Source organism: Fopius arisanus, unplaced genomic scaffold (assembly GCF_000806365.1).
Source record: "Fopius arisanus strain USDA-PBARC FA_bdor unplaced genomic scaffold, ASM80636v1 scaffold00055, whole genome shotgun sequence".
Taxonomy (NCBI): Eukaryota; Metazoa; Arthropoda; class Insecta; order Hymenoptera; family Braconidae; genus Fopius; species Fopius arisanus.
The window spans coordinates 649,576-671,714 of NW_011887794.1; the positions used below are offsets into that span (position 1 = coordinate 649,576).

Genomic DNA, 22,139 nt, shown 5'->3' on the forward strand with positions numbered 1-22,139 from the left:
ACCACGAGTTTCCGTATTTACAGTAAAAAATTGTGATTGGTCGTCTCACTGTCTGTTCAAATATCCTTTATCTCTCAAAATTCCCCTAAAATCAGTCAGTGACGTGTCAGACGTCCGTCGTAAGCTGTCAATTTTCGTTAATTCGATTTAACACCCTACTTAAGCCCTAAACGTTAAACACCCTTGTCAATTTTTTAACCACGTGAAAAGGCGAGAAAATAATAAAGAACGAATTCAATCGAATAAACAAAACTAATATAATAATGAAGAAAAAAAATCAATTGTCATACAATCTGACGTATTGTATTAAGATCTAAATAATTCGCATCACTGTAGAACCTATACAACATTTTTTAAAATGATAAAGGAAGAAATAAATTCATAACAAAGAGACTGGAGCTGTTTTTGTGTTTTCACAATCAGATAATTTCACCTCCAGAAAATTGCAATAAAAGATAGATCAATTGTTATTTTATACTTGATTCCCTCATATTCTTATCAAGTGTTGAAAAATGAATTCCCATGCAACAGAAGATTTCCATAATCAAAATCGTTACTGAATCGTCGGTTATTCCATTCAACAATCGATTCTGCGGGCGAATTATCTCACCCTGAGAAAATTGATCTTTTTAGTCGTAGCATAAGCGGTTATAATGCACGTCCCACGTTGGTGGAATTCCTCTAGAACTGGAAGTTCTGCACTGGCATTTGCGATGAGTCTGGGGTAGTAAATTGGAATTGCTGACCCTGTGAGTCAACTCCTGGGGCGATTCTCGCGTCTTCCTCCTCGGAGCCGAAGTAACGCTCGATTATGTCAAATGCTTTTTGATATATGTCCATATTCTGGTGTGACTGGAGGAATTCAATTTTGTCTAGGCCTGAAACAAATACAATCACGCATTTCCGATCGATTAAATTTATATGTATTTAATGAAGTAATGGAATAATTGCGTAATTAAATTAAATTAAATATTTCTCCATACCATAACACTCCTCGATGACAACAGTGTACGGATTGACTCCATTGTGAACATTAATATCCTGTTCTCCAAGTCTGAGAATGTTCTCGAGTCCATTGAGTGCCACCTGCACGATCTTGGGATCCATGACAGTGAGTAAATCACAGAGAGGCTGAATGCAGCCATGAAGCACGAGATATCGTATCTGCTCGGGTGTTCCACCACTGGTGGCATTAGTGATGGCCCATGCAGCCTCCTTCCTCGTCTTGAACTCGGCCTTCCCCAGGATCTCAATGAGCACTGGAAAGATGTTGGCATCGATGACCGCCTGTATCTGCTGAGCATTGCCAGCTGTGATGTTAGAGACAGTCCAGCATGCCTCTTTCCTGATAGCCTCACGAGAGGAGCTCAACAGATGCAGGAGACAGGGCAAAGCTGAACAATTGAGCACCACTTGGGTCTGCACATCATCACCGGTGACAATATTTCCCACAGCTCTCAGTGCAGCACTCACAACATTATTCTGCTCATGCATCAGTAGCTCAACGAGACGTCGGCAGACCCCAGCATCGATGACAGCCTGAATTTTCTCATTGGGTCCATCGCTGAGGTAGGAAAGTGCCCAGCAGGCATCAGCGAGTACATCAAAGTCCGAGTGATTGAGTAAATGTGCTAGAATTGGCAGAGATGGTGAGACCTTGGGGAAGGCTGGGGGTGGACTTTTTCCCCTGCAGAGATTTGACAGTGCCCATACAGCGTTCCTCGTCATCGAGAGTCTGGTAGTCTTGGAGAGCAGTTGAAGCAGTGGCGGTAGAATTCCACTGCTGAGTATGTGATCACGACACTCTGGACTGTCACCAGCGATGTTTCCCAAGGCCCACACTGCCTGCTCCTGCACATCCTCGTACGAGGAGCCCAGCAGGGCAATAAACGTGGGAACAGCTCCTGCCTCGATCACCATGTGTGTCTGGGGAGATGTACCACTGGCTATATTCGTCAATGCCCATGCTGCCTCGAATTGGAGTGTGCAGTTTGTGTCGGTCTTCAGGAATTCAACAAATCGGGGAACTATTCCGGTCTGAATGACCTCGTCAATTGGAGGATTCGGCTCGCGTGACAGGAGCTTTCGGAATTTTTGAGTCGCTGCCACCTGCTCCTCTATATTTTCACTGTAGAGGGCTTCCACCATTTCTTTTGTTATCACTGGTTGTTGCTGGAAGAGACTCTTCATTTATCAGCATAATATACACCCTGAGCAATCTTCAAAATATCTCTTTTGTAGAGAATTCAATTTCCCACGAAATTCAATTCTCTACACAACTCATGCAAATAGATTGTCGAAGTAAGCCATTATTTTGTAAAAAAACTCACCAGAGCTGCTGGTGTTGGGTACTCATTAGTATTGGAGATGGTTTCATCATCAGTCCCGATAGTCGGCACATTACGCCTCTTTGACAGTTGCTGTTCCCTCTTCTGCTTGCGCAGCTGAACTCCTTCTTCTTCACGTCGTCGTCGTAGCTCCTGGGCATCGAGACCGACATTCTTGTAACGATGTTTATGCTGAGGTCCACTAGACATCTGCAGCAATAAAAAAAAATCCCTCAATAAATCCGACCTCTTGTTCCAGAAGAGGGTTATGTCCGGTGATGAACCCCAGGCCCTCCAATATTCCCCCAGACCCCAGGATCACCCCAGGATGACTTCATCACCGATAAATCGATCGACAACTACCACTCGATATCCGTCGTGTGGGCGTATTCATCAATGCTTTGACGAAAAAAAAAAAATTGGACATTTTGGTGGAAAACAGGGATCGGAGCCATGAGATTGACGTCCGGGCTCATCCCGGGGAATCACCTGCATTCCGATGGAAATGATTTTGTCAGGGGTCTTGGAGATTTTGGATTGAATGGTCGAGGGAATAATCGAGGTAATACTCACAATTGCGATTTAATCCAAATCCTGTGATATTTGATGGTGATGAATCATGAATAGAATTTCCACTGGCACAACTATACATGCACTTTTAGTGCGAGGGGCACAATATGGAGACGAGAAACTCAATGAGTCGTTGCAGTTTTCAAGGTGATGGTACAGCTGATCTCTTCATGATCCACATGGAGTGCAAGAGGTACAAGAGATAGGATAAATTTAATTTGTCCAGCTTGTGCTGCCTCCTCTTCAGGAAGTGGAGGAAAGTGGAAGTGAGTAAATGAAAAACATTGTTATAAATCATTCATCTTTATTCGACAGAATGACAATATTTTTCAATATAATAATATACCAAGGTATTTTTTAACCCAACGAAGGTAAATTACACAATTACAAACGAGCAACGTAAAATAAATCGTAAGTAAAAGTAAAAAGAAATGCATTCTGTTAAATGTAATGTACAATATGCGGCTAATGCACTCCTTCACACTAATTCCCCTTTCCCTTCATTTCTAAAATTCGTGAGGTATCCGCTGAGCGTTTAAACATTTTGCAAATGGAATGAAAAATATACAGAGATAATCAGACCCATTTAATTTGTGGTTTTACAATAGTCCATGCAGCCGCTTTTGAATTTATTGGAAAAATATTATTCTAAGCGTAATCATCTCGCCTTAAAATAACAAACTACTTGCACATGACATCATTCACATCTCCTTGGCCCTTCAAATTATTTTCTTCCCGTGCTAATGAAAAAATCCACTCCTCATTCATTGGCCTCACATTTAATTAATATTACACATATATAATAATTTTCATCCCTTAATTCATTTAAATATTAAATTCCTGCATTAAATCACTCACACAGTGGCTAATACACTGAATCAGAATTCGAAAAAGACCACACTCTCCCTGCAGAAAAAAGGCACGAACTGGCGGAATAGTCGGCCCAACTGTATAATATTTACTTTTTTTTTTATCATTTTTTGGTTTTTCATTATTTAATTATGGATGGAACGTTGTCACAATACAATTATCATTCGTTATTCCTCAATTGTTGTTCGGTACGAGTCACTGGGGATTCAATGCAACAGCAATTGTCGACAATACGTTATCACTTAAATTATTTCATTTATCTCTAGTTTTAATCAACTTTGTCTTTTGCTTTGGTTTATATTGCCAGGTGGCGAACATTTTTTTCCATCAAAAACAATAAAATCCACCGTTTGAAAATTACTCCTGAAATTTCAAGTTTAAAAACAAATTTCAAATAATTTCTCGATAATGAGGGAACTCGTTATCTAGATGAATGAGAAATTTCCAATTAAATAATTCATCGCTTGGGTAATAAATCGACAAAAGTCGATAAAAAAAAAAACATAAAGTAAAAAATATTCGGTGGATCACTTGAGTCTCGAAGAAAAATCCTGGAGTATTGGCTTTTGAGAATTTTTCAACCACCAGCATAATTCCCCTTCCTCCGCGTTAAACGCGTATCCAATATATACGACTCTTTATTCCCCATAAATTCACCTTACGTGTATACTTAATGCACCTAAATTACTAGTATGTTCTCATTAAATCTATCATGAAACAGCGGTATATTATTGTCTGTGGTATTCCCAGTATTATATACAAATCTGCGTCAATCTCAAATTCTGCGGTTCTTTCCTCAACTCGTGGAAAGCTCAATAGCATAACCAGCAGTTTAAAACTGCCCTTAATGTGAAAAAAAAAAACTCGAGGACTATAGTATCATCGAGAAATATTCCCTCAACGTTATTTGTATCGTATTTTGTATTTAACATATAAAATTTGCTTCGTCGTATTTAGTTTATTGGCAACTAGGCAAGCTCGGTCGTTCACGGAAGGCATCGTATGGTGCATTATCGTTGCGTCAACAATTCGTAAAAATTCTGCTTCATTTTTTTATCTATCCACTGCCTTAAACATTTGCGTATTTAATTTTCCCTCGGTTATTCAATTGCATCTGATAAATTCACTGGGTTATCTCCAATTCGGATGTCACTGGGAAATCAAACGCTTCTTTTCATCTTTTATATCAATTATTTGAAATAAATCGAGTGTTAATGTGATCTGTATTTTTTTTTTTCAATTGCTCTGTCCAAACATTACGACCTTATGTACCTTATTTCGTTCCTGCCTACTACCAGTATATAATATTATATTATAATTATATAAAAATATATTTCTTAAGTGTTAACACTATAATAAAGAGTATTCCAAGCATCAAATGTTGCTTTTTTTTTTAATTATACGTAGCGTACATGAACACGATGCCTGTCGCGGATAACCGAAGCTTCTACGAAATGAGGAAGTACAAGTTTTTCAGCGTTATTTAATGTCTAGGTATCCATTACTACTTATTATCATTTCAATCATTTTTATTTCCGGCTTTTTTTCATTTCGACTGAATTGTTACAGCGGAAATTCTCGTCACCGCCAGCCATTTTTACCGATAACAATATCATTTATCACCTGCGGTACGTTATTACTCAATTGTTTTATTTTCATTGTAAATAATAAGAGAGACGAATAAATTGTTATAAAATACATTCTCGAGTATTATCGTAATTATCGTCAATTATCCGGGGGTTTTGCAATCGTGGACTGGACGATTTTAAATATATTTTCGCTTTCTATCCCTTGAAAATTATATAAATTGTTTTTAATAGTACAAGAAATGGAAGCATTTAATATCGTACCTTAAATTCTTTTTTCATACTTTACAAATTCACTGTTAGGACATTTTTAGTGAAGTTTCAAGTGAAAAATATGGGACTTTACTACGAATTAATTGAGTTTAATAATGTAATAAGAGAATTTAAAAAATTGATGAATTTAATGAATTGAATGAAAGGTCTCATTTGGTAAATTGTCACTCGAATTTCAATAAAGTGCTAACAGTGTGGCCTTTCCACTCGTAAATCCCATAATTCGGAGATCGGTGAACGTTTGCGAGAGAATCCACCGATAATTTAGTTAATTAATAACTAATCGTGTTAAAAAAATAGATTGCACGAAAGAAACTCTACGGAATGTATTTCCAAAACGTTCATGTAGTTTGAAATAATTGTTCATTAAAACGAGGATCTCTCGTAAGTACGTCACAATGATTAATCAATCATCCCCCAATCAACTCGCAAAAATCCTTCACCAAATCCCCCGATTCCCCTCAATAATCAACCCCAATTACTCCGTTACTTACGTCTTTATCCATTTGGGTTGCCTTTTGAAAATGCTGAAGCTCGATAGTCTTGCGTTCAATAATTTTCATAATAATTATGAAATAAATCCTCAGTACTTAGGAATGTGTCAAACAGTTAAATGTCATGGTAAAAAAAAAATATCTGAATTCGTTATTGAATTTCTCAGAAGCCACTGGACACAGCTCTGCCCCACCTAATTCATTATCTTAATCGTCCATTGACAAGCAAAATTTATTTCTCAGGGTATGACCCATCGAATAATTAATCTCACATCCCAAAGTGAACGTGGCTAACAAATTTGTACATTAATTAGTTTCATTTTCATCTTATTGTCATGGTATATATAATTTTTTTTAATAAAAATAATAAAATATTATGTATATTATATACTTTATAATAGATTATTGCATTATGTATTTTTGGTACCGTTACGTGTTGCTGTTATAAATTTTATCTTTTGTTATTTATTTATTTGTTAACTCGTATTGAGGCCTTTTATTATTGTTCAACTGTTATTTGTCCACTCGATCGTATGAGTAGATCACTCAAAAGAGTGCAGATGCGATCGTTGTATGTGATGTCTCATTAATATCCTGAATTATTATTCATCTCTCGCACTTTTCTCCCTCATAGTTTTATTTTTATTTTTTTAATTTATATACGTACTTGGAGTTGGGTCACAGGGAGGCTGAGCATTTGGTTGATGAACTCGGAGTATTTTATTCTCTGTAGGGCTTGCAGTACGAGTATCTGTGGTTCATGTGCTGGCTGTATGATCCAGAGTGTGAGAAACGTTTGAGGCACTTTGAGCACTGGAAGGGCTTTTCACCTGTGTGAAGGCGTTTGTGCTCTGTCAGGTGGTGCTTGTGCTTGAAGGCGCGGGGACATTCCTCACATTTGTATGGCCTTTGTCCTGTCATTTTTATCATTTTAAATACCCATTCGTCTGACTCCTCGAATAATTTGAGAAACGTTCAATAACTCACCGGAATGTTCGTACTTGTGTCTAGCTAATGAGCTGTGCTTCGAGAACGTCTTGTCACACTGATCACAAACATAAACACCCTCTTGCTCGCTTTCCGTCACCGCGGGTGCCTCCGTCGACGCTGGCCTCTCACGATCGGTCTTCCCATGACCCCTCGCTGGACTTTGCTGTGAATTTAAATTTCCAAATTGTCGCAAGTCCTTCGAAAAACCATTCACTCTCCATTTCATAATATTTAAATTAATTACCTTGACAACTGGATCACTCCCAGGGCATGGCTCCTTCTTAATATCTCCAGAGTCGATAGTCTCCTCGTCAATAACGAGAGGTGCCTCCTCAATATCCTCTCCATTCCCCACGATTCCATTAATCTCCTTGCCCTCTCCAGGTACCACAGTGCTTCTGACATTATTCTCCTTCTCCACGACGACAACCTCCTTCTTGGAGAGATCCAGGGGCTGCTCGAAGCCAGCATGGTTTCCAATGCTGGAGAGAGGAAGAAGTGCAGGGATTCGGGACTCCCTGCGATCCCTAGCCCTCGAGTTTTGGAACCAGACCTGAACAACTCTCGTTGGGAAATTTATGTAATTGGCGATCATGACGATCTCCTCCTTCTTGGGACGTGGATTGATCTGGTAATATCCTTTGAGCACAGCAAGCTGCTCCTCGTCGATGAGGGATCTGGCCCTCACCCTCCTGGTGCTATCCCCAGAGGCCCTGACATCCTCCTCATCGTCGGAGTCAGCCTCGATGAAGCTCTCAAGCATGTCCTCAGCCTTCCTCTTGCCAGTTCGGCTTTTCCCAACACTCGACTGACTCGCGTCCTCCAATTTTGCTGCCAATCCCTCACTCTGGGAGTCGTACTGATCACCAGACTGCCAGTCTTGCCAATTGGACGTCTCACCGGACATCTCAGAGTCCTGATCCTGGTCCATCGGGTCACGGATCGGCTTTGGTGATGTCGAGAGCTTCCGGACATTCGCCTCCAGCAACTGTTTTGTTACAGATGTATTGACGGTCTCCAGGATACGTCGGACTGCGTCCAGACCTTGGGGATCACTTGGGGTCGGTGAGTACTTACCCTCGACCTCTGTTTCTTCAGAATCTCCTGTCGAGGGGCTCTGTGTCTCCCTGTGGGACTCGAACTGTTCAGTCATCTCGTCAAGGCGCTTATTGTGCAGTTGATTCAGTAATTTTCCTATCGACGACTGGAGAAAATAATTCCCCAGACCCATCATCTGGGGGAGGAGGGTTGGCATGTCGTAGATACTTGGATTATCCCTCTGGAGTTCCTGGTAATCCGAAGGCGAGAGCTTTGGCAGAATTGGAAGGAACGTATTGTTGTTCTGTGGGTGAAACTCCTCTCGCGGACGAGGCGGTGGGAGAGGATGTGGCGAGGACTTCTTGGGGCGATCGGGATGCACTGTGTGATTCCTGGACTTCTTGAGGTTTACTATTAGGCACTTTTTCGATGTCATGTGGCTCGAGTACGAGCCAGAGTGGGAGAAACGTTTTCCACAGTTGTTACATTGGAAAGGCTTTTCACCGCTGTGAATTCGAAGGTGTTCCTGTAATTTTTCACATTATTTTGAGATTCGTCTGTTCAATTAAAGAATTCACACCCATATATAGCCAAAATTCATGGTATTTAAATTTTGTAAAAATGTGCGCACCGACTTGAAACTTCGTGAACCATGAAATAATGAGAAAACGCAAAAAAAAGTTGATTTTAACCAGATATGGATGTAGAATATCCTTAATTATGCGGTATTAATTAATTAATGACCTTCAAGTGATGTTTAAACTTAAACGCCTTCTCACAGTGTGGGCACTTGAATTTGCGCAAAACTGCGCTCTCGTCATGGCTAATCATATGCCTCTGCAGTCTGTAAACGTTTGCAAATGTTTTGCTGCAGACTTTGCAGGACTGAAATTCAAAGATAATGAGCCATAAGTTCATTTAAAATGCAAGTAATCCTTCAAAAAATTAAGTGATAATGATTAATAATTAATTTGGGTAATTGATAAAATGGAATTTTTATCGAAAAATTATTGGTGCTGAGGGAATAATTGTTGGGTTGATGACTTACAACTTGGGAAAATTGAGCACCTAAGTCGTGTTTATCAATAACGAATGAGGATTTGTGGGCGTCCTCAAGATGGAGTTGAAGAACGTGGATATTACGGCAAAGTATGCCGCACTGTGGGCAACGCTCGTCCTGTTTGGCTGATCCACCCTCACCGTTATTTGCCCCACCTGACGCGCAACCGCCCACTTCACCAACTTCAGCGCTGCCTTCGTCCTCACTGCACCCTGGACCATTCCAAAAAACAACAATTAATCATCCTGATATTTTATCCCACCTATCCTCCACCATTTTCACCCAGAACCAATTTTTTTTTTCACATTAAAATCCCAATAATTTCAAGAATTCCAATAATTCCAATAATTCGAATTTTTCAACCCCTAAAATTCACAAAAATATTTTTTGTACGCCGGATGCTTCCTTTCCCTTCATCCCCTGGATGTGAAATCCCCTCAGAAAATGGCCTATGGCCATTCCCAGCCCCGGGTTGGAGAAAAAAAAAAAATCAGTATCACGTCGCCAGTTCCCATCGCCTGGGACCGGTGACAGAGGGGTGCAACGAGAATATTTTTCACGGATGGGGTGGTGGATAGTATTTGACACACGTCTAATGCGAATCTCCGTGCATTGTTAGATCGTTTGGCACGCGCCAGGTCGACTCGGCCCGGGGTGACTCCTCTCCGTGGCACATGGCGTCATACGGGAGGGAGAAAAAAAGGTAGCCCCCCTCGTGCGCTCACAATGACTTTTACGTACAGAGGTGAGGGGGTGCTGGATCCTATTGTGAAACCTGGGTACGGGGGAGAAAATTTAAATGACGGTAAAAGCCTGGGGGTGATTAACGGCCGGGAAAATCCGTGAGGGGGTGCATTTGTTCATGGACGATAGACCAGAACTAGTCGATTCAATCTTTGAACCGACGATAAGGGAATTACAGGTCACAACCATGACCTCTTATTTTTCTATGGATGAAAATCGATAGATCGATCTATCCTTGCACTGTGACAATTTTCCCGCTTTTCATTGTTTCATGGTAATTTTACTTTGGAATTGTTGTGATGTTTTTGGTAATGATGAAAATAATACCCGCGACGTAATTCGCGCATTTGACATGCGCCGAGTGCGTAGAACCCTGCGCAGGAATTTCAGGAGTGAATCCACGTGATCCTGGCGCGTGGGCTATTTAATTTGTTTAAAAGGATTATTGGAGCTGTTTGAGGAAAGTGCAAATGGCATGAGAGAATGAGGATAATTTTAAAATCAATCGTCTCCACTAGAACTATTGATGCTCTCGATCATTACCAACCGAATGCCATTGAGAACAAACAAACGTCCGTTGTATTTCGCATCCTCCAAGATTATCAACGACATTTGTCTCGCTGTCGTGATAAGCTATTCAGGGAATGTTCACGAACAATGGGAGAGGTGATTCAAGAGTATTTCCCCTGTGGACGGCACCCCAGGGTGTCGGGCTGAATCATATGCTTGTTCACGTGCCAAAATTCATGCGCTTTATCTCGGCAAGATTAAATTGTTGTTTCTTTCAAATTCAAAATGACGCGTTCGCGGTAATGATTCCCCACCAAAAAAAAAAAAATGAACGGCCAGGACAGATAAAAATCGGTTTAATTGCCACATTGTTGTTTTTTTAGGGACGCCACGTGGTCCAGGAACCTGATCAAGATGGCGTTTGATACTTGGTGGGTAAGAAGCCTAATAACGTCATCGAGACGCGGGCAAATGAGAGAAAACGATTTAAAACTAGGGAGGAACGAATGGTTTGAGGTCGTTGAGCCTTGGCGCGACGTTGGGAGAGCATCGCGCGGGGGCGCGGCGGCCATTAAAACGCGAGAGATACGTTCCCTCCAATCAGATGAATGAGGGACGTAATACGTAGAAAAATCATATCCCCCGAGATGCCAAATAAAATTCAATTAAAAATTCCAATGACGCAGTGATATGTTTCGATCGAGTGGCGAACAACACTCGGTATATTTTTCCATTTTAATTTGCCTCGTTTATCGGATTGCTGTGTTATTTTCGATATGGATAAAATAATAACGAAAAAAATACACGACTTAGTTTTTCCCCGGGAGTTACCGCACGCGATAACGACTATTGTAAATACCGCGAAATCCGACAGCCCAAGACGGCACTGACGTCACGTTGCGTTCGCCGTTTTGCAATGAAATTTATTTATCATTTGAGATGATTGGCATCCACTGTTGCACTTGATTTTCCCGTTATTCAGAAATTAGTGATATGAAAATTAATCAACAGTCGTTTTGTTGGTGAGAAATGCAAAAAAAATAATGAATAATCCGATGAATCTAAAACTCACAATTAAAAATCATGAAAACATCAAATCACTCAGCGAGCGAATAAACATTTAATTGCGTATCCAGCTAATCATCTTCACGTCTGTCTCAATTGAAATTAATATAAACAATTGAATAAAAACTGTGTGTTCGTCCGTGTAATGATTACCACTCATTACTCCGTTAACAATAATTTCAAGTGCGCAATTAGGAGATGTGTAATAATAGCATAGGTTTTTCAATATTTTTCTGGGTCAAGGCCCTGTAAAAACCTCGGGATAAATGGCCTCAAGCCCCAGAAACACAACATTGTAACCCTCAAGTTAAACAGGAATCAAATAACGTTTGAGTCGTCGACGGAAACCCGAAACCCCTCCGAAAAAAGGCTGAAGTGAACCCGAGAAATAAAATAATATAAAAAAATATTCACAGGTGTTGATGTCACATCTCTTCCCATTGTTCTCCAACCCTGTCCCTTGAATTTAGTCATCGCTGTTTGCATCGTTAGTTTCACTGCTAATCTCCAGGTAGGGTATGACAAAATAAACTTCGACCCGGTGCATCATCGTGTGTACCCAGAGGAGTCACAATTATCGTTTGTGAACAAAGGATCAGAGGAAAATGATGAAAAGCCTCTGGTTGATAGCCCCGACGTGACGAATCGAGGCCAAAATAAATCCGCCTATTGTTCCACCAAGTCTCAGTGTTTTATTTTCAATAGGTGTTGTTTTAAACTCGAAAACGTAATCGTTTGATATTTCTTATCTGACCCGGAGCCCGACCTTTGCCTGCCATTCTCATTAGTCTATCTTCAATTACGTATGTGTGCAGAAGGTGACTAAATCGAGAGGATGTTCAGTAACTGGAGCGAGATACGTCTGAATCTACCCAATTAATCCACCGAGATCATTAATACGTCATCTAAATCGAATTACCAATTTTATTGCTTCGAAGAATATTGACTTTTCCTTGCCCTCAATGGAAAAATACGTAAAACACTTGAACTAATTACTACGGACGATCGATAATGTGGCAATGATTTTCATTGAGGAAAACATTGGATTTTGCTCAGCTGACTTTCCAAAATGGAAAGGTCATTTTTCCAATAGCTCTGAGCTTGTAATGACTTTCGTTATCAACTAGATATATCATGCTCCATATGATGAATCCGTGATCACACGCGAGACCTTTCGCACGTGGATATCTGATGGATGAAAACAAGTCTGGTAATTGCTGAGTAATTGGTAATCATCGAGGAAATGAAATTCAAACGTCTCCTCTTCATTTTCAAAATGGAATTATTCGGCCCTTGAAACTTTAAAACAACAAAACCATAATAAAACATCAGTAAAACCTCAATAAAACCTCATCAAAACCTAATTAAAACCTAATTAAAACCTGAATAAAAAAAATTGACAATTGACAAACCTTTGAACGTATTTCGCACAAGAGTCATGCTCATATTAACTCCCGCGAGGTCCGGGATGTTGATCCTCTCCTCAAGCCCCAAAATGAAAGTAAAAAAAACGTCGAAAAAAGCGTTCAGTCCTCCCGGTGGCCCTCAACCATCCTATCCCTCGTTATCGTCGCAACTCCACCGCCCTCTTTTTCCCCGAATGACGTGACCCCGGCGGAAATGCTGACCACTGTCCTGCCGGCTACCTTCGCCCTCTCAACCATCAAATCCCCTCGTGGCCCCTCCAGAATATCCCAACAGTCTCACCAAAAATCTTTATCATCTCGGGCGTAATCTCGTCGGTAAGGCAGAAGGTGGAGCCGTCCGATAAAAATGTCCGTCTCCAAAACCCCCCCCCCAACAAAAAAAAAACGAAAAAAAAAAGAAAACAACACAGACTGCCAACAATTGCACACCCACGGGCGAAAAAAAACAACTGAAGGAAACAAAAAAAAAATAAAAAAATAAAAAAAAAGGGACAAAACAACACTCCGGTCGTCGGCCCGTGCCAATTAACTTCCCCACACCGATCAAGCCCTCATCTCCCGTAAAATCCTCAGTGTCTCGTATCCGCAAGAGGCATCACCACAGAATTCCACTGGATAATCCACTATTCCACGAACACTTCATCTGATTCCAACAATTCCAACAGCTCCAACAATTCTATTGAAAACGAGGCTATCACTCCAGTCACTGGTTCACTTATTATTTCCATCCACACCGGGATTTAAAAATTATATTAAACGGAAATAAAAAAAACTAAAACGGATACGGGGATGTGCTGGGGGGGGGTTGGTGGGGTGGGACGGGGAGAGGGGAATGACAAAAAATATAATGCCGATTAATTGAGTGCGTTATTTTGGCGGTTGATGGGACATGGCTGTGAGGACGGTGAGGAGTTGTTGTGATTTGGGAGAAAAAAGCGGACGAATTGTGTGCAGTTTTACTAAACCATCTAGGAGAGAGGTGAGTATAGAGTGGAGAAGCACCGGTTACTGCGGCGGAGGTTCTCTTCTCTAACTAACACATGGGAATGGCGAGGGGGTAAGGGGGGATCGAGAGGGGGAGAGTTAGATAGAGAAATGAGATAGGTATGGAGAAGGCGGATTGGGCGATGCGATGAGAGTGTGGTGGACGGTGATGGCGGACAGCCACCGCCCCCGGTGTTTTTCAGGGGCCCCCTCCACCTGGATTTGTACATCTTCCTGGGGTAGGGGAGATGTGGACCGACGAATTGTCGTGTGGGTGGAGGTGGGGAGTGTACATGGAACGTGGGGGTCGTCGGGGACGTGGGGGACGTGGGGGACGTAGGAGAGACTCCCCTACCTGCGTCTTCAGCGACGCCGAAGCTCCAGGGATGGATCATCAGCGGGAACCTCTGCGCTAGTGTCGGGTAACCTCCTTGCAAAATTATAATAATTAATGTATAGTGTGGATTTATTTATTTTAGTTTGTGGGGGGATGGCGATTTGAGCTCCTGAATTTAGCCCTTTAAGTTTTTGTAATTAAGATAATTCTTCCAGAAGTACGGAGTCTGTTGATTACTCCTTATCTCTGGTATTAATCACGATATGTCAGACCATCATAATTCAAATTAAGAGCCCCGGGGAGTTATCGCGTTACATGTTTTTAAATGTATGGGATAAAGTTTCTCAATTTTTCTTCTTTTTTGTTTTTTTTTTTGCTCTGGGATTATTTCGATTCCAAGACCGAGTGTAACGAGATACCCTGGAGTACTCGGGGGGTGTCCGATGCATGTGTGGTTATCTCAATGGCATTTGTTACCGGAAACATCAAATCGGTATCTTTGTTTCTTCGGGTTTAAAAGTGATGATAAAATAGTTGGGCTTTGACGAGTCATTCTATTCAGATTTTCACTCCTCTCTCGTTTTATCGACGACTCAACGGTCTTATTCATATATTTTATTTAATGGGGGGGAAATTAGATGATTTTGGGTGGGGATTTGCCGCTGATGATGCACTGAGTCTAGGAGTGATTGATCAAAGGCATCCGCGGGCCTTTCAAAACGAATGGTACAGTATAACGCGTTGACGCTCATTGTTTCAATTGGTCTTCTCAATCTTATGGGAACTGACGATGTCCAGAGAAATGCGGGGATATCAGCATTGTAATTATGATTAATTGAAAATAATTAGGTACATGGTGAGAGATATTTCTAGGTGTCGGTTATTTTCCAAGGTAAATCATAGCAGCTCATTGGCTATTGGGAATAAAAGAGACAGACTCCGAACGAAGGGGAAAAGGTGAAGACCGTCGACGTCGGATACTATTATTAGTATGCAGCTGCCTCTGAATTAGTGAATGAAAATCAGAGTATAATACCGAGACCGTTCGAAACAATGCTCAAGGTAAAATAAAAAATTCTTCATGTATTTATTATTTTTTACTTCTCGCCGTTTTGTCTCGACGAATTCCCGCGCATTCCAATCATCCGCGCTCGCGCCTCAATTGTTGGAAGTCGTTTCATCAATTATCATTGATAGTGGAATGAAGAGTTCATGTTTTCGTTCTACATCTCTTTGTTCGAAATTTATACCCAACGAAACGAGAGAATTCGATACTCGCGGATTTGATTTTAACGCGGTGCTATCGATTTTTGGGGTTTCATTGCTTCTCACGTATACCGCGGATTATTCCCAAAACGAGGGATTATACGAAATTATGCAGTTGACCTTTTTTGTAGGTGATGAAATTTGTGAGAAAAAATGTTGAGGACTATTTGCTTGAAAAGCCATTCATTACCGAGATAATTGGATATTTGACAAGATGTAATTTATAAGGAATGAAGAATTGATGAAAAAATGATGAAAAAATAATGAAAAAATAATGAAAAAATGGGAAAAAAATGGTGAAATCCTGGAGAGGTGGTAGCATGGCCGTCCCTGGTGTTTAATTTCCAACAGTTGGGTCCAGCCGATGACGCGGCTATCGTCTCGAAGGGCCACGGAGATCTCCGAGTGTCAGGGCGTTTTATATTGAAAGAGAGGAATTGTTGGAGCAAGAGGGCAATGTTATCGAAGTAGTGGGAGTAGTTGCTGCAACGAGGATCTCTCATGGATTCCCCCCGTGTTTCCCCTTTACGATATCTCGTGAAATTCTCCTCGGCTTCTCTCCTCTCGTCTTCCTTGTTGCCCGCCCATTAGGCGCCGCCACGGCGTGATTCGCAACTGTGTTTCTTTATGTCCTCTGTTCCCTTATAACTTTTACACACACCGGTATACATTTTTTACACGTACTCTTTTATATCTTTTTCATGCACGTGTTTATGAAATTGTCGGTCTTTCCCACCCCAGGAATTCTCTTCAAATTCTTGATAACGCCAACAATACCATCTGAAATTGTTTATTTGAAAATTGATCATTGGATTTTTCAATTAATCTTGGTAATTATTGGTTTTAGGATATTCTGTATTCGACGTTTTTTCCTGCTAACGAAATTTCCAAGAAAAAAGTCTCATGACATTTCTTCGTGTACTCAATCATTGCGCAGATAATTCAACGTTTATTACCGCATGAAGAGATGGTGTTTTTTGAGGTGGGATCACGCCTTCGAGAGTTCTTCTGAGAAAATTTTGTGAGTAGCTGTTTAATCTCACGCGCCATGTGAACCAGAAAAAAAAATTCTCGGGACACCTACGGATTTAGTTAAATGTTAGTCAAAAATTTACGGTGTTACCCGTAAAATTCAAAACTCAGGGACAAAAACCTGACCTCTCGAACAACTGTGCACCATGTGTGCGCCACTTGTGTTACTCCTCACCCCTGACGTTCCTCAGCATCTCGGTACTCATGTTTTTCCAACCATTCTCTCTTCCCCCTCAATTTCTCCCCAAGTCTCGGTTTTGAGATCCGTGTTTTCAGCACCTATGGCGGAGGAATTCCACAAAAACTTCATGCCCACGTTTTTTTTTTTACTCACGTTGAACGCTTGGGAGCGAGACTCCCTCATACATAACTCCTTTTTTTCTTTTCATTTTCTCATCTCGAGTCTTTATCTCTCCCACTTGTACTTCACTCGGGTAATAAACCCGGGGTATCAGGGGAAAATAAAACGAGATGACTGGTGACCACTCGAAATTTTCAGTCTCGACTCACTTCTCAGGGTTTTACGAGATGAACAGAGAACATAGATTTTGCTTGAAAAATAATTCAACGGAGCTGATGATAAAATCAAGTCGAGATGTTGAGCTCCAATCCGAGATTATTTTCTCATTCGAATTCATCACCCTCGATCTACCCATTTTCTGATAATTTTAATAATTAAATATTCGAATGATTGATCAATGTCAGGGCTGAGATAATTTAAATTTGATAAAAGTTGGAGTAGATATTTGACTCTGGGCATGGATACCTCCACTTGTATACACATCCGTTGGGGATGACTAGACGTTGAAACGTGATACAGCTTTGGAGTATGATGCTGGGTAAATCTGAGGGCAAAGTGCGAGCAATGATCGAGCTGTGTACGCCATAGCCACTCGACAAACGCCTTTTGGTAATAGACGTGGACGACACACCAGGAGAGAGAGATGGGAGAACAAATATTTGTCTCACAAACTATCCAATGGCTATACCTCAATGGAAAATCCTCCATTTAATCTGTCCAGTAGCAGTTGACACAGGTCAGAGTCCCTCACTGTTTACAGAGTTAAAATAGAGTATTCTGAAAAAATAATTACAATTGGACAATTAATAACGACTGGACCACAGCTGGATTTATTGAATTGATTGATCCATCGAGATGACGACTCTCAAGGTACAAAAAGCCCCAGGGAGTAAAAGAAAAAAAAAATGGAAACGTGTCGATGGGAGAAAAATAGGGGAGAGTAAGGGGGAGGTGGAGTACACGTGAGGGTTAAAATTGTTCAGAGAAACGAGAGACGCCTTTACCTATGTGCACATAACCCGAGGCCCCATGGTCACCATATGGGCAACAGCCCGGGGTCTGTGTACACCTCTCAATACAACCGCTCGTATTCTCTCCATTACTCTCCTCTCCCTTTTTTCCCCTGCATGCGGGCCAGATTTAACGGGGGCTACGGCCCAAGAGAGACTCTCCTGCTACATGTGCACCTTCCTATCTTTTTTTTTTCCAAGGCACAGAACAAACAATATGTGAACGAGTGTCTCATGGGGATTGTAAAAACTACCGCTTATTTCTGTTTCTCATTCAGCCATTCGCGGGAGGAGATCTACTGGGAATCGTTATCCGATGGACACTGCAACTTTCTATTGAAAATTAAAAATTTAAATTATTGACTTAATGAGAATGAAAAATCAATCAAAAATATGGATTATTCACGGCATGAGATGAGACTGAAATTTTTCATGTTCCGTTTCCTCATTTCTCTGAAAAAAAAAATGGTGATACAACGGCGAAAATTCGGGAGATGAATATTGGATATTGGTTATGGAGTTGGCGAAAGGGGGTTGAATGAAAAAGAGAGAAAGCAGGGGAGAAAGGTAGGGGGAGGGTTGACGGGCGCGTGGCCACATGGTCGGCAATCACGAGCAAGAGGGGAATAGCGCCAAAGCTAAGCCAGTAATGCAATAACTCCAATGGATGGTCATGCAGGCGGAAACAACACCGAGAGCAACCCTCTGTACTACGACTCCTTCTTCTATATCTTATTGCCTATCGCACCTACCAACCTACCAATCCTGAATGCCAAACTAGGGGAGTCATGAGGACCAAAGAGATTGGCATTTTTGCACCAGGTGATCCTGCCTCCGATAAATTCATTCCACTCCAATTACAACCACATGGGGGAGATATTTTTTTACCATTACTCCCATTATTGGCATCAATTGAGCTGATAAATTTGCCGTCATTATTTCTTCATTTGCACCATTAGCGAATTATTCTCTGATATATTTGGTCTGTATAAAAAAAAAATCCGGTCAGTTTCCACCCGCGAGGAATTTAATCGGATAAATTCGTTATTGATTCAGCAAATACGACATGCCGAAGCTTCTGAGACGATCCGGACCCTAAATTCATTCCTCTCACTGCATCACGTACTCTGATGGGCGACGTGAGGACAAGGGGATACAAAACATTTGGAATATTGGGGACGATTTTGGCTTTTCAGGTGATAAATTCACTTGCGATATGATATAATATATCTACGTGCTCGGGCACTCTGGGGAATTTATTAAATTCGATAAAGGAGGATGGATTTTTCCCGGTATTCATCTCATTGAGTTAATTGTCTGGTACATATCATAACTCAGGGGTTTTCCAGGAGAAGAGATGTGGGGAGAAGAGATTTTATCAAAATTCTGGTTCTCTCCGGAAATTAAGAAATTAATCAGAACTGGATCATTCGATGGGATCTTATAAGAAAAATCATTAATTATCATTCCTGGCTTTTTCTTCCCTCCGGGACACTCTTGGCTGGAATACGAAATATGAATTATCAGAGAATATTGAGTGTTTGCTCGTAGAATTAAAACGAGCAGAAAAATAGGCGTCAGTTGCGTCTGTACGACGGACATTTACACCAATTTAAACGCTCTCTGGCACCACCGGTGTGCCCTCTCCATCTCAATTAAACAATTACCTCGGAAATTAACTGGAATTCCCACCGTTCTCAAAACCCGCATTGTTGGGAGGAAGAATAATCGTTCTTTTTATAGCGGACTATTCACCTAAGAGGTGATCAATTTTTCGGTGAGTGGGATGAATTTTTTTGGTAACTGCGGGTCAACCAATTGGTCTTGAGTGTCCACGTGATGATGCCCGCACATTCAATCAATAATACCACCTATACTATACATATATTTTTCGTTGGAATTGAAATAAATGGGTTCTCACTCGATCGTCATTATTTATCAATATAATTGGAATTAATTCAAGGGATGGAGAAGTGCTGGCCACCACAGCGGGTTGACAATAAAATGTATCAGGCATTTTAGCCTCCCCCATACGAAATGAGATATTTAAACGCCGGGATTTTCCAGGGGACGAAATAGAGAGAAATGTCGAAATGAAACTTGGGGGAAGAGAGGGTATGGCTATTGTACTCAGGTGTGAGGCGTGTGCAGCCACCGGGGGGATGAACGCACCCCTGAGGGGACCAGCGGGGGGATGAAAAGAAAGATATGACCAGAGGTGGATTTGCACACGCGCCACGAGCCACCGTATATGTACCTTTTCAACAAAGCCCATGGAACAGATTGGAACCCATTCATTCGTTCTTGTTTTTTTTTTATATTGAAAAAATAAATATATCCCTTGGATGATTTTTTCAGGCACTGTCGGTGGGGGCATAAGGGCATAAGGGCGTGAGGAGATGAGAAGAGGATATGAGGGAATAAAAAAGCACCCGAAAAATCTTCCTGGGTCTATGATTTTTCGGGAAAGCTATTTAATTTATTTTTTTTTGATGATTGATTGCACGAAGCGAGTCATGATACATTTGAGTTTCACAAATGAGCGAAATTTTTCCTGGTATAAAGGCACTGGAGTGAGGAAAAAAATAGCCACGTGTCAACCCTCATTGCCGCAGACTTACCTTTACCACATTTAACTATTCTCCATTGTGCCACGGGGGAAACTATCGTGCTTACTCACACAAAATCTCGTACATGGGGAAGTTGGATAGTGTGGATGACTCACCCACGGTCCATATCCATTGGCGTCGAATACATCTACATCCCCAGCATCAATTTTCCCTCGTACCTCCCTCTGGAAAATAATCGCCGACAACAAATCGTAAGAGGAGAATTGAATTTGGGGTGAGACTTGTGATAAGACATTTTTTTTTTCTCTTCCTGAGGATGAGAAAATTCGAATCATTGAATTTTTGGTGATGATAGTTTCTACGTCTATGGGCTGGCCGCACGATTCATCAAATCCCGTTGCTCTCCCCAATGTATATATTTACGGTGGCATATAGGAATAAGAAAGATAGGGAGCCCCTGTATGACATCATTCCCCTCTCTCGGTCGTTTCGTTTCGCTGGATGACTTCTGTCGCCTAACTCCACCAAAACACATCCCTCATGTTTCCTAGGGTTGTGCCATTCCTCCCCTCGTTTTTCCCCTTTTACCTTTAATCTTTATCAATCCGATGGCCCATCCAAAGTCCGAATTCAACTCGGGGCACGCTATTCTGCATTAATCACGGATGATGGCACTCTCCTCTCTTCCTTTCATTTTATTTCGACAATTTTCCGGTCAAATTTCGGATTTTTTGAAAAATCCACCTGGAGATCACGAAAATTCTGGGAAATTCAGGATTTTTTTTTTCTCTGTAAATAAATTTGTCATGATTATATTATTTTATTTCATAAAAATTTGTTTCATTTATCAGTAAAAATGAATTTTTTTTGTCAATTACGTCGAGATAAATCGAAAACTTCCTCGAGATTTTCTCCGATGCATGATGACGCACTCGAAAAATGGTCTGGACTCCCTCGAAAAGTCAATGGCGTATCGACTTTTTGGGAACAATGGAGTTGTGGAATTGGAGGAAGATGATTAGAGGGTTGCGCACACGGAGATCCTGAGGCCGAGGTGGATTGCCTGACAGGTGGGTGGAGTCCACGACGAATACTCGGGAGAGGATACCTCAGGCCACACCTACTATCGATCATTGTCTTCAACGTGTTTTTCGTACCTGCTGGCCAGTGCCCGAGGAGTTCCCCAGGGCGAATGTACCATTACTGGATGACGCAAAATAATGAAAAAAAAAATTCCACCAGTTATATATATCATCCTCAATATATATTTGATAAAGCCCTTTTTCGTGGATTTTCTGGTGTTGTAATTAGGAATTTGCAGGGTCTATGAAATTTTCAGGAAAATCATTACAGACACACGCCTGAAATAATTAAGAACCCGACCAATTGGAATAAACAGAGAAATCGATCAAGTATCAAGCATTTATTGCATCAGGGATGAATATACAAGGCGAGACATCAGCCAAATAACGCCGCGAGGCCTCAACCGAGCATTCAACAATAAAAATTGTAGGCAAGAGTACAAAATGAACACTTTCTCTCTTTAAAAGCCTCACACAATTATTGATGATATAAATTTTTTCTCCCAGACTCATATCAATTTATCAAATTTTCCCTGAATTATTAAAATTTCAAAAAATCTCTGATGTGTCCATTCTGTCTCACCCCTCCCCCCTCCCCCCTCC

The 22,139-nt window shown here is 41.1% G+C and overlaps 2 protein-coding genes across 3 annotated transcripts; both read right to left on the bottom strand.

The window, feature by feature from the left end:
- Nucleotides 1–233: 233 nt before the first annotated feature.
- Kap-alpha1 (karyopherin alpha1) lies at nucleotides 234–3,020 on the bottom strand. Of its 2 annotated transcripts, none has more exons than XM_011307640.1 (4): nucleotides 2,901–3,020; nucleotides 2,331–2,537; nucleotides 984–2,184; nucleotides 234–878 (listed from the first exon to the last, which is right to left on the bottom strand). In XM_011307640.1, the coding sequence occupies exons 2-4, from the start codon at nucleotides 2,535–2,537 to the stop codon at nucleotides 682–684; spliced, it is 1,605 nt and encodes a 534-aa protein (XP_011305942.1). In that variant the 5' UTR covers nucleotides 2,901–3,020; the 3' UTR covers nucleotides 234–681. The 2 variants fall into 2 exon arrangements, with proteins under 2 accessions (XP_011305942.1, XP_011305943.1); XM_011307641.1 differs by having other exon boundaries at nucleotides 984–2,172; nucleotides 2,901–3,019.
- A 3,807-nt stretch (nucleotides 3,021–6,827) lies between these two features.
- Nucleotides 6,828–13,944, bottom strand: zfh1 (Zn finger homeodomain 1). The gene is made up of 6 exons (XM_011307642.1): nucleotides 12,940–13,944; nucleotides 9,197–9,420; nucleotides 8,893–9,033; nucleotides 7,355–8,674; nucleotides 7,108–7,273; nucleotides 6,828–7,034 (listed from the first exon to the last, which is right to left on the bottom strand). Exons 1-6 carry the CDS (start codon nucleotides 12,971–12,973, stop codon nucleotides 6,841–6,843), a joined length of 2,079 nt encoding a protein of 692 aa, XP_011305944.1. The 5' UTR covers nucleotides 12,974–13,944; the 3' UTR covers nucleotides 6,828–6,840.
- Between the last annotated feature and the right edge of the window lie 8,195 nt (nucleotides 13,945–22,139).